General features: G+C 41.8%; 1 protein-coding gene across 2 annotated transcripts; it reads right to left on the reverse strand.

Moving 5' to 3' along the window:
* Positions 1-913: 913 nt before the first annotated feature.
* tcea3 (transcription elongation factor A (SII), 3) lies at positions 914-8,917 on the reverse strand. Of its 2 annotated transcripts, XM_029504393.1 has the most exons (21): positions 8,688-8,917; positions 7,837-7,899; positions 7,584-7,689; positions 7,382-7,487; positions 5,975-6,499; positions 5,780-5,893; positions 5,417-5,518; positions 5,249-5,317; positions 5,059-5,169; positions 4,870-4,938; positions 4,447-4,506; positions 4,288-4,359; positions 4,099-4,167; positions 3,948-4,010; positions 3,786-3,860; positions 2,922-3,082; positions 2,701-2,757; positions 2,409-2,563; positions 2,133-2,279; positions 1,434-1,505; positions 914-1,339 (listed from the first exon to the last, which is right to left on the reverse strand). In XM_029504393.1, the coding sequence occupies exons 1-21, from the start codon at positions 8,754-8,756 to the stop codon at positions 1,331-1,333; spliced, it is 2,274 nt and encodes a 757-aa protein (XP_029360253.1). In that variant the 5' UTR covers positions 8,757-8,917; the 3' UTR covers positions 914-1,330. The 2 variants fall into 2 exon arrangements, with proteins under 2 accessions (XP_029360253.1, XP_029360254.1); XM_029504394.1 differs by lacking the exons at positions 4,870-4,938; positions 5,059-5,169; positions 5,249-5,317; ... (1 more) ...; positions 5,780-5,893; positions 5,975-6,499.
* Positions 8,918-12,345: the final 3,428 nt, after the last annotated feature.

Here is a 12,345-nt window from a genome sequence, read left to right on the forward strand (position 1 = left end):
AGCATTCTCAAGATAAAGAGTCAGTTATTTGAGGGACATCAACAACTATGTGGGTTTGATTTTTTTTTTTACTTTTTATTTTTTTGGTGTATTTCTATTTAAGAGAAAGTGGTGGAGTTTATGTTGCCTTTTAAGTCACAGCTTTCCTGCGTACCTTCACTGTATGTACCAGAATAGAACAACACAGGCAGTGTTGAGGCTCTCTGAGCTCTGCCTGCACACCAACAGTGGACTTGTAATGGTGCTAATGATGCAGAAGTAAATGAATATGGTTTCAACTCACAGGAAACCAGATGGTGAATAATCAGCAAGGAGGCTGCAGGAAAGCTTTTTGCTTTCTATTATTGCCTCAGAAGAAAAGGTTTCTTACAATATCGCTAATTTTATATCGACTGACACATTTCTAAGAATCCCTGAATAGGCTGAGTTGAATTAGCACTTTACTCAAGGCACAAAAATATAATCAGCTGAGTTCAGGAATTAGATTTGCACAGCCGAATGCTGTTAAAAGGCTTTAATACAACTTCAGTAACACTTCCCTCTAGATTTGCAAGCCTGTTGAACTGGCAATAATGAGCAAGTGTACAATATGAGCTCTATAGCCCAAGAAAATTCAAATTCAGACACTGTCTGAAAGGTATGATGACTTGTTGCCATCTACCGTTTGTGTTGGGTGGTGCAACAGACACCTTTTATATTATCTCCCATCAATGAAAGGCTCTTCAGAATTACTTTTTGAATTTGAAATTGGATAATAATCTGTGCAATTGATTAATAACCCTGATCCATAATCACTAAAATGTTCCAGAGTAAAATCAAACAAACCATACAAGCAAAAATATGCATGAGCAAATAAATCACATTGGGCTGCTGAAAAAAAAAAAAAAAAAAAGTAAAAAAATGACAGCGTGAATACTGATTGTCAAATTTATTCACTAGAAAGCCATCATACTGATGATTTATGTAGTTTCTTCGTTAATCGATATTTACAAGGTGAACAGCTGCAATGTGATGTAACATATTAAATAGATTATGATCATGTTTCCATCATGATAGCACCATGATTATTATTAACGTCTTCCAAAGTATTCAAAGACTCACTCATCAAACTGACATTCAGGTTCAGTCTTCAAATCCATATGAAGCAAAGCTATTATTAGCACATGCTGAGAAATCACAACATTTCAAGTAAAAATTGTAAGAATACTGTTTTTCAATCACAAGCTGCAATAATTTATAAACTCCCTTCCCTCCCATTATAGAAAATATGAAGGTCAATATGCTCAGGAAAAAAAAAAAAAAAAAAGAACTTGGTTTCACCTGCAAGGCATCAGCAGAACTGAAATATAAAACATTTGAAAGAAAACGTTATGAGGAGATTTGTTGAAATCATCCAAAAGGAGTATAAACAATATGAGTTATTGAGGACTTACCTTCCAGCGATTGCCACATTCATTACAGAGGACAAATGTGGTCATCGGCTCATCAGCGCTGCGTGTCTGCACCTGAGACACACAAACACGCACGCACACACAGAAGTCACATTACAAGGCCAAGAAGCACCTAATAACTTAGAGAAAACATGAATAAACCTTAAACACAACTATTCAATCACTGTTATTTCTTATTTAAGGAGGTTTGACTTCACATCTTAATGGAACAAGAGTTCATAATGAATATCTGTTATCAGGCGTCCATGTCCCACATACTGATTCAGAAAATAGCCAAAGGAATTTTAATGCAGCCACAGTAATTCAGCCCGTAGTAATTATTAAATCTATCCACTGGCTTCTCAGAAGGGCACACAAATACAAAAATTCACTTTTCAGTGAATGCAGGTCTGTAACGTGTGTGAGAGTAACACACTCCTCACTATTGACACTACTGGCTTTTTTACTGGACTGCAAGTTTAAAAACTATCCACCTTCATTGCTGGTTTTCGCCAACCTTCCTCCACTGGCACTATTCCTTATTACTGCTTAACATTAATACTTATATACTTTTACCAGTATAACTTTTTTAAACCCCATATTGACCTTAAAAATGCAAAATTTAAACAAGTCTGTTGTCTTTTCATGTTGCGGTTTGTTTGGCTGGACGGTGCGTTGGTGCATACGTGCCCGTCTGTTTACCTGGTTATAAGTGCAGTTCTTCTTCTTGCACTTGCCGCACTGCAGCAGGTCGGTGGTGGTGCCACCAGTTTTGGCCATCTGGTGCTCCCTGATGGCCTCCTGGGTGAGAACGTTCCTCAGCTGCTTCAGCTCATCGCTGGCCATTTCCTGCATGCAAGACAACATGTAAAGGATGCAGAGGGGACTATGTGGAGAAAATTGGATATACGCTTTTTTTTTTTTAACTCAATTTTTTTCCCGTCAGAGAAACAAAACTGAGCATCATGGGAGGAGTACCTCAGCAGACATGGTGGCAATGCGACTCAACTCAATGCTCCCTGCCAGTACATTCTTGCGAAGGCCAGGGTTCTTGGGGTCCTTCAGGTTGCTAATGCGGCTGCGGACTCTGTTCTTATACTTCATGTCAGTGGCCTTTATCTCCTGGTAGATATGTGCAGCCTTGGAGTCAAGGGACAATTACATCTGTCATGTATCTGTTCCCAGTCATATCTAACTGGGTCTTTTCCATTTGGACTGTCACTGACTGTCAAATCAACCGTAACAGGATACTAACTAAATTAAAGGATATGATCTTCAATCTCTGCTGCCATGCTGTCACAGTTCGCTCCAAAATCTTTGTAGTCATCTGTGAAGACCAGAAAAAAGCCATTCACGATAAACTGCACGCGCATGTATTTTACTGCGCTGCTTCCTGTTTGTGTTCTCTGTTTGTCCGAGTTACTTTTCCAACATATCAACCCCTCTGCTGCTGTTGTGTATTGCTGTTGTATCAAGTAATGTTAGCCTCACTGTCTGTGCGCAGGGCAGCTGCCAGCATCTCAATGCACTTGTCCCTGATGGAGTCTCCGGTGGTCAGGTGGGGGGACAGGGGACCCCCGGCAGAGCTGAAACTGGGTGACATCGGGCTGGTTGGGGTTGTCGGGGTTTTAGGGGCATCAGTCTTTCCCTTTCTGTAAAAAAGGAGGCATTTCACAAAGCAGAAAGTTAAAACTCACAGCTGGGGTCTGGAGCCTGATCTGCACCACAGGAATGTTTTCAAAACCCTTGATCTTATACTTCCAGGAGCAGAGGTCATTTTTCAGACCTTATCAAGAACATGTCTTCAGTGAATTATTATAAATGGACATATAAATTGAGTCTTAATCCAAATTTGGTGCAATCCACACAATCCACATAATAATAATAATAACTAGAAATTGCTATGGTAAGAAAGAATTAGCCATTTACTGGAGCATTCATTTGGATTTAGATTTTTGGCCACACACTGTAAATAAATCTACACTGCTTGTTTCAGTGCGCTCTCATTGAGCTCTGTTTTTAGTCTGTACCACCTCCTGAGAAAAATATTTGGCACATTTGCCACAAATTATTCCAATATGTCCAACAGTTGCTCCGACAAAGTTCAGTATGCTAAGCTGGAAGCAAGGCTGATGAAAGACATGACACCAAACCAAACAGTCAAGTTACATTTTAACCCCCTCCCAAAAAATAAATAAATAAATAAAAGCAACTAAAAGATGCAAAAATATATTTGCTGAGCAGATGAAGAACTGCAGTCATAAAGTTCTTCAGCTAAATCGGACATAAAGTAGGCATTAGGATCATGAATACAGACCAGCGGTTGTATAATAAAGATAAGTCATATTGAAATACCTTTCAATGCTGTCAGTTGAGGGTTTCCTCTGCAGAGGTCCAGACTGGGAGGTTCTGGAGCTCTGAGACTCTCTCCTGTAACACAAAGTCAATGTCAGTAATCTACTTTTTTCAATCTTGGAGAAACCTCTGAGACAGTATTTTGCTGAAATTTAAACTCACCTTTCACCCGTGAGCTTCTTTGCTGGTAGTAAGCCGCTTTTCTTTGACTCAGTGGATTCCCGCCTATATATTAAGACTCGTTGAGTACACCCAGCTCCACTGACAGCATCGCTCATATGGTTAAATTTGAATCAAAGCATGTGAGCCCTACCTGTCAGGTTTAGAGTCAGTTGATTGACGTTTCACAGGTTGGGCAGGCTTCGAGTCGCCGGAGTCTTTCCTGCAACAAAAGAGACCCAGAGATGTGATTCTGAAACAATTTTTGTTCTCAGGATAACAACATCAAATACACACTTGGATATTATGTGTGACAAGAAATTGTGTTCCCGCTCCTGCCAACCTTTGTTTCTCTTTCTTGATATCCAAACTGGGCTTTTTGGGAGGGGGTGGTTTCGAGTCAGAGGAATCTTTCCTGTCAAAAAGGAAAGGACAGCAGAAGTGTAATAAAGAAGGCACTGACAACTGACCGCAGCTTAACAAACTTTTGTTTCATGCCAACCTTTCTCTCTTTGCGTCATCTGAGTGTTTGTTAGTCACTTTGCTATCCAACGAGTCTTTCCTGCAAAAAGAAAACAGTCTTTGGAGCAGCAGAAAAGCAAACACAAGCTTTGTTCTTTTGATAGTCCGTTGTTCTACACCAGCTTGAGGTGGCTCCCAAATGTTACAATATGAATAAGTGTGAGCTGATGAAGCATTGCAAACTTGCAGACTGTATTAGAAATCTGTAAAGGCTTTAAATCCTGTTAATCCTCCAGCTATCCCTGCCATCAACTCTACCAGCACATCACACACATTACTGTCAATGTCTGTCACAATATTGTGTCAGTAAACAGAGAAGACAGTCTGCGATTGTCCAGCGAAAAACAGAAAACGCATTTTCCAAAGGATAATTGAGTCAGAGAATAATTTCCAGATCCCGGACCTGTCTTTCTTCACATGATCTGAAGTCGTCTTCTGCGAAGGCGGTTTCGAGTCCAATGACTCCTTCCTGCTGTGGCAAATAACACGATTCAATGCAGAGAAGAATTTTCCAAATGAAATTACTGGTTATTTTTTCCAAAATAATCTGCCCAGACACTTCAAGGCAGCGGGTGCCAACATGCAGACAGACCTCTCTCTGTCTTTTTTCCCGTCAAGTGAGGGGTGCTTCGGAGGAGGAGGTGGAGGGTGGAGGTGAAGAGGGAGTGGAGGAAGAGGAGCGTTGGGGTCAGCAGCCTCTTTTCTAATTAAAGAGACATCTTTGAGCTGAAGTGAGCAGAACAGCAGAGCATGTCGATGTAAGGGGGCATGCAGACCCTGACCTTGGAGGAGGAGGATGAAGGTGAAGAGGAAGAGGAGGTATTGGAGCGTTTGGGTCCAGTGGGACTTTCCTAATGTGACAATCAACATTGATTTGAGACTCCTACCGAAACGCTCACACGTGTCTGCAGTCAAAAATCAAATCAAACATGCACCACAGCGTGCCTGACCTCTCTTTCTTTACTTCCAGTGAAGGCCGCCTAGACGGAGGAGAAGTGGGTTGAGGAGCGGGAGGGCGAGGCTGTCGAGAGGCGGCATCTTTACCTTCCTTCCTGAATAAATGTCAGTACAGCACAGATCAGAGGCTGCACCACAACGCTCCAAAATATGAAGCATGCTGTTCAAGCTGAAAGTAAAATCCCCTCTGCAACAACACACCTAAGAGCATCATCACACCAGGCAGCATGCAGAGTGTGTCCAGTTTGCCCATGAGTCTGGTTATAAAACCGCAGCTCATGAACCACTGAGCCATGCAGCACCAGCAGGAGGATTAGTCTTTCATGCTCTTCAGCTCAGGCGATAGCAGTCTTGACCTGTCTTTTTTCACGTCCAACGAAGGGCGTTTGATGGGGAGAGGAGGCCGAGCGGGTCGGGGAGGCGAGGGGAAACGGGTGGGATACAGAACACTGCTGTCCAAGACTCCTCTCCTGAAATAAATAATTCAGTCTGAAGCTCTGCTGGGTCTTTTTGATGACTGATAATCAATATCTTAGCCAACTTCTTCTCACCTTTCAAATATGGGCTTGTGAACCTCAGCAGGTTTCCCTCTCTGGGATTCACTCTGCAGTCTCTCTCGTTGAGGCGTGTTTATTGGCCTCTCATGTCGGCCGTCCTCTCTGTGTCTGTCCTTCTTTGTGTCTTCTGTTTTGTTCTGCTTCTTTGGCTCCTCATTTTTTTCCTTTTCCTTTTTGAGTTCTTCTGTGTGTCTCATCTTTTTTTGTTCCTCTAACAATCTTTCCTTCCTCGGTTCCAGCTTGTGTCTTTCACTCTGCACATCTATCTGTGTCTTGTGATCTATATCAGGATGGGGATCATCCACAGCTTGTTGTTTTTTGGATTCCTCCAACTGCTTTTCTTTTCCAATTTCTTGTAGATGCTTCTCATTTTGGGCCTCATCTGGGTACTTTTCATTCTTGACATCATCAGCATGCCTCTTTTTGCTTTTGTGCTCATCATTATGTTTCTCTTTCCTGTTTTTATCAGAGTGTTTTTTGTCAGAATCTGAATCATGTTTCAGCTCCAGTCTCCTGTGACTAACAGAAACAAAGGAAGTTTTCTTTTACCGGCCAGAAAATTTTTACTATCTTGACTGGCATCAGATTTATCATCACAGTGCAAAAATACATCCAGACTGGATTAAATACTTAAGTGGGTGGTCGGTTATAAACCATTTTCCTTTATCCATTCCAGCAAAACTAATTTTACTCACTAGCTAATGCCACAACTTCAGCTATGTAAAGATAAGCCAGGAAGGTAACCACAGGTTCCTGGAATATGACAAGTTCAGGTCTTAGTGCAGGTCGCATGAAGTCCACCTTGAAATTTTCCTCCATTCTGTGAGACATTTATGAGTAATTTGCAAGATATGAATCCTTTTCTATCTGAACAAAGATGATGAAACTGTGGATATAAATCTATGCTTAACAAAGCACAAAATTATTTTGCAAAACAAAGTGTGAGTTAAATTACAGCAACTTTAGAACACGAGTGAACAATTACAGAGGCAGAAATAAGCCCCATATCCTATTTAGGATTTTGATGGTTTGGTTGAAAACTAAAACTTTATCACCGCAACAACTTCAAATATAATACAAATCCCAGTATGCCCAAACGCATAATCCAAATTTCAGTGGAAAAAGTGACCACAGATCTCATCTGTCACCTTCAAAATCATATGCAGAAATAATGGCAATTGCAGACACATATCAATTATTAACTACATACACAATGCAAAACCATTCACTTAACTTTCATTCATACATCTAACAGGCTGTTGCTCATTGTGCTAAATGACTTGGGGTATTTTTTTTTTTTTTTATAACGTTTGCTTTCTTTAAATCAATAAGTTCAGTTCTTGGCACATAAGTGCAATGTCACCTGTGAAGTTTTTGTGCAGCATCCATTTCAGTACTGACCTACTCTCTGTCTCAGAGGGTGAGCTGCTTGGGGAGGCTGCTGTTTTGCTCGAGTCCAATCCGTTCTTCAATTCAGCTGGTTTCTCAGAGTGAGAACGGCCCGAGTCTGTGTATGGGAAAGAAATTACATCAGAAACTACTTTTCCTTTTCAATAAATCAAGTATGTTCAATATATAACTCATGCATCATGTCACAAAGTACCAAGAAGTCTTTTCCAGTCTTTAATGAGAGCCTTTGCTAAGGCAATGACTTCCTCATCTGTGCAGTGTTTCCTGATTCCATTCACAGACATGCCAATCCTCGTCTCCTTAAACAAAACACATAAATGTACAGCTTTAATAATCCTGCAGCCTTTTTAACGGTTTTGTCAGTCATTGCTAATAAATAACCATGTGAACAGTAATTCATAGCTCTGATATCCAGAAAAAAGTCTAAATGATGAGCTGCACCCTACCTGGAGAAGTTTTAGTGTCATGTGCATCCCTTTCAGCTCTTTCAGCAGGTCCATGGCGCCCTCCTGCACACACACAATAATCACAGGTAACATTTAGACGTTTCACCTTTAAACCTGAAATGTGTTCATTTGGAGGCCGTGTGATATCAATGACAAATAACTGCATGCATCTTTTGAAAAGCAGAGCACAAAAATTGGCAAAGAGTGAAAGTTTCACTTCTGTATTTTTGATTTTTCGTCAAACTTTGGCTCAAACAAATATTGAGGGCGTGAATTCAAGCGGTTTATAAGCAGACGCATTAAATAAGCAGACATTATGTTTCAGTGATTACAAAACAGAAATCAGTTTTTGGTGATTACAGTACACGCAGCTGCTTTCCAGTAACTGTGCAGGAGCGCCACGAAGCCAATGTCCTGTTTGGAGGTTTACACACACACACACACACACACACACACACACACACACACACACACACGGTGAAAGAGACGACCTTGAGCACAGGCCGTGTTGTTTACTTTCTGTGTCATACATTTGTAACAGTTTCATGTGTCACCCAGCAAAAGATCTGCAAAAAGCCGACATATTTGGACAAATATGGAGCGTCGTGCAGTCGAAGAGCGAAACGTCCTGCAGGCGATCTGTGTGCAAACACCTGTTGATCGTTAAAAGTGCAGCCAGGCTCATGTTACAACTGTGCAAACTTCACCGATCCGCTAAATAAACCCGAATTGAGCTTCCCCAATGAACCGATCTAACTATTTCGTCTACCAAAAGGTGCGTTCACGGGCCTCCTGGGCAGCACGCGGTGTCGGACAACGCGCCACCTGTGGGTGTCAAAATATCGCCTCACCGTGTTATTTCTAGACACCATCTTGTCCAGTTTCTTTGCAATCCGGATGAGATCTTCTTCCCGCGTCATCGCTGCATTTAATCGACTTTGGATCGAATCGGTACAGCCGGTGTGACACTTTTGGCGGGGGAAGCAGAAAAAGTGAGGTTTAGACTAAAGTTTGGTTTGCTTTGGTTCCGCGGCGGTCCGGACGGTGCGCACGGCGGACTCCATTCAGCCCAGAGGCGTGTCCTGCTGCTGCAGCCAGCTGACCACACACACACAACTAAATATAAACCCTGTAGTAGGCTCAGGGGACAACACTAAGGGGGGATCAGGACGGAAATCAAATTCAACTTCAATGTAAACTCTATTTCCTCCATTCAAGGAAATCTGCACTTTCAGTTTTATTTCCAGCCTGTCTTTAAAATCTCTCGCCCCCGTATTTTTTTTCTTGTCTATCTGTGTGTGTGAGAGAGAGAGAGAGAGAGAGAGCTGAATCGAGGTCACTGTACAATGATTAATCTGTCCCTGGGGAGGACAGTGTACTCCAGTTGTCCGGCTGCACAGCAGGACCAGCTGCCTGTTGTTCCACATGGGAAGCCACTCACACACAATTTCAGCACACTGCCCCTTACAAAAAAATATTTATCACCACTCAGTGAATGGGTGTTTGCAGACCAGATTTTCACTTTAGTTTGCGAAAAAACACTTTTTGTACTGTTGTTGTTGTTTTGTGGTTAAAGAAAAAAATCTCTTCTGGAGGATTTATTGGCACAGCAGTGCCACCAGAGGGAGCAGCAGTTTAAGTCGAAAGGTCCACTAAAACTCCACACAGCTACTGTCCCCCATGTGCCCTGCAAAAGTGAGAACTCTTTTATCCATTTTCTTTTTCTGGATATCTGCCTGAGGAGGAATTCAGAGTTAAAGTGTGAATGGTAGGACTCTTGAACAAGAAATGCAGAAAGACCCGTTAGCTGAAATCTAATTATCCTAATATTACTTTTGAAACGAGCTAAGCCTGTAACTTGCAGGAGTCGGTGCCATCCACAGTCTTTCTTTGAGTCCTGTGGTGTACAGTGAGTTCACTGAGGTCAGCTAGACAAACACTCAGAAAATTAAATTACTTCAGACTCCACAAGCAAGTGTTTTCTACAAGGGCTTTTGTGTCCTTGTAAAAAATGTGTTTATATCTCAACTCTGACAACTTCTTGGAAGCAATCACTTGCAGACTGTTTTCATAGCTATTCCTGGGAGAACAGGCTCCCAGAAGTTAAAGGCATGTTTACTCCCACAGTGCACCAGGAACCGAGCCCTACTACGGTACAGATCTTAGAGGCATCCCTGCTGTTGGATGTCTTAATAGCTGTGGAAGCAGAGACATGTGAGATGCAAGTTGCAACAGTTTGGTTTTGAAGTTAGATCAAATGTCAGTGGGGTAAAGACTTTAATTGGTTTGAATTTCGCTGTCTAGAAATGTACTCATACCCAACATTTTATATGGACACAGTTTATGTACAAAGAATGCTCTCAAACATAATTGTATATTATTACAGAACAGTATTGGCTGGAGAAGTTAAACATCTGCCTCAAAGGTAAAGTCTAAGTGTTTTGGATTTTTTTAACACACTCTTTTCAAATCCATAACACTAACAAATAAAACATGACCTATTAATCTCAGAGTAAACTGTGACTATCATGTTTATGGTGCAGGGATTTTGAGATAACTGTGTTAATGATGGCAGGTGAAAGTACATGCTAAGAGCTTGTCTTGAGCAAAGAGTATTATCGCTTTACCCTGCTCTTACACAACAGGCTGAGTGTTTAACCCACCACAACCTCCGCCTGAAGACAGCACTGTGTCTGGCAGGTAGAGATAATACTGAGCAGCTCCACAAGTGGGGCAGTTTGGCGTGGGGTGAAAAAGGAAGCAGGCCAGGAGGAAGAACCAGCGATCAACCTGCAACATCCTTTATTTCTGTGTGCTAAACCCTTTGGCTTGAGCCTGTGAAAAGGAAAGCACAGGAAAAGAGACACTGCCCTCCAGTAACCTCTGACCCCTTTCCCAGACGCCCAGACTAAATAAACTGTCTGATCTCTTCATTCTTAAGAGCGGTGCTCTGTGCACATTTCGTAGCACCAGCTTTGTGCTCAAACCTTAAATTAGGTTAATGCACTAAATATTGAGAGTTAGTGACTTCCCCCTCAACCTGAAACTAAGTACATATTTATTCATTGCAACACAGCTCATCAGAATCACATTGCACACACTGCAATGACAATAAAACTAAATCAATCCATTTGTGGAAAGGTTTTCGAGAAAAATTCAAGTAAAAGTAAAACAATTGCAGGATGTTGTAAAAGGTAAGCAAACCAAGCTACAATTCTCCTTAAATTATATTTGTTATAGGTTAAGTTGTCTTAACGTTTGTTACGTAACCTGCATTTGTAATATTATTTAAAAGCGTGGAGGAAACATTATAAGATCAGCGTGGAAAAAAAACGCTCTTGCTTTGCTTCTATTCCTTCTCTCCAAGGAAATGAGCGTGCTAGGCAGTTGTGGTTAGCAACTATTGAAAATCTATTGCCAAAGTAAAGGCACATTTATTGCCATAAACGTCAAAGCTCCAATTTGAGAAACTCACTCAAGTAAAAGTAAAAGAGTAGCTTGTAAACACATCTCTCAGGCGTGAGGCCTAATGGATATCCCAGTATCTGCCCCTCTCCACCTCATCTACCCTGCTCTCTTCCCCTCATGGAAATAGAAATGAAGATAATGAGCACTAGGCAGCTAACTCATTTACATTCACAGACAGTGTGGGTAACGTGTGGCGATCAGAGGACGCAGCAAACAGCAGTTATTACGAGCATCGAGTACGTATAAATAGCAAGTAGGCCCTTTAAACTATCACAAACTGTAGTGTGGTCCTGTTGTTTATGGCCACCTCAACAAACTTAACTATAAATGTGAAATTCCTTTTACTTTTGATAGATTATTTTAGATTTTCTTATCTACTTTGAAACACCAGTAGTGTTCATTTGGGGAAATGCACTCATTCACTGTCATACCTTGAGTTTAGCTTCATATTTGAGTGACGGCATGATAGTTCTGTTGATTTTTTCATTTAGCATGCCCAGCTGAACAGCAACATTTTTTTTTTTAACCATCTGAATAGTTCCTCCACTGCAAAGAGATGAGCATACAGCGAGGCTTGGTGTGGATTTCCCACAAAGGGAGCAGCTCCCGGTGCTACTGTGCAGTTGGTTAATCTCCCCTCACTCTAAATTCATGGCGGCTCCACATGGTTTCATAACAGCATCATTGCACATTCCCATACACTCCACTGAAGTACCCTGAGCCTGTGCCGTGGGGTTTGGCAGTCTATCACTAGCCTCTCAGGTCTGACCACATCAAGTCAGATCTTGCCTTTGCATGTCGGTGCAGCAGAGGGCTGGTTGAGCTTTCTGAGCAGATGGAGGAAAGTGGTCCGGCACTACTTAGTGTCCCAGACATCCCTCATGTTTCCCCTCAGCCAAAGAGTTAACACAGATCCAGAGGGAAACATCCACAAGTATTCCTCACTGTCCATGCACCTCGCCCAGCGCATGTGTCCTTGCCAGTTACAGACCAGAGACGCCAGGCCTGGGCAATTATGGCAATTTTTGGATGACATCAGAC

Source organism: Echeneis naucrates, chromosome 6, assembly GCF_900963305.1.
Source record: "Echeneis naucrates chromosome 6, fEcheNa1.1, whole genome shotgun sequence".
Lineage (NCBI taxonomy): Eukaryota > Metazoa > Chordata > Actinopteri > Carangiformes > Echeneidae > Echeneis > Echeneis naucrates.

Coding starts and splice junctions, on each gene's coding strand:
- tcea3 (XM_029504393.1), bottom strand. CDS start 8,756: ATGACGCGGGAAGAAGATCTCATCCGGATTGCAAAGAAACTGGACAAG. Junction 5,519..5,779: donor TTGGACGTGAAAAAAGACAG/GTCAAGACTGCT, acceptor ACATTTATTCAG/GAAGGAAGGTAAAGATGCCG. Junction 4,168..4,287: donor ATCAAGAAAGAGAAACAAAG/GTTGGCAGGAGC, acceptor CTTTTGTTGCAG/GAAAGACTCCGGCGACTCGA.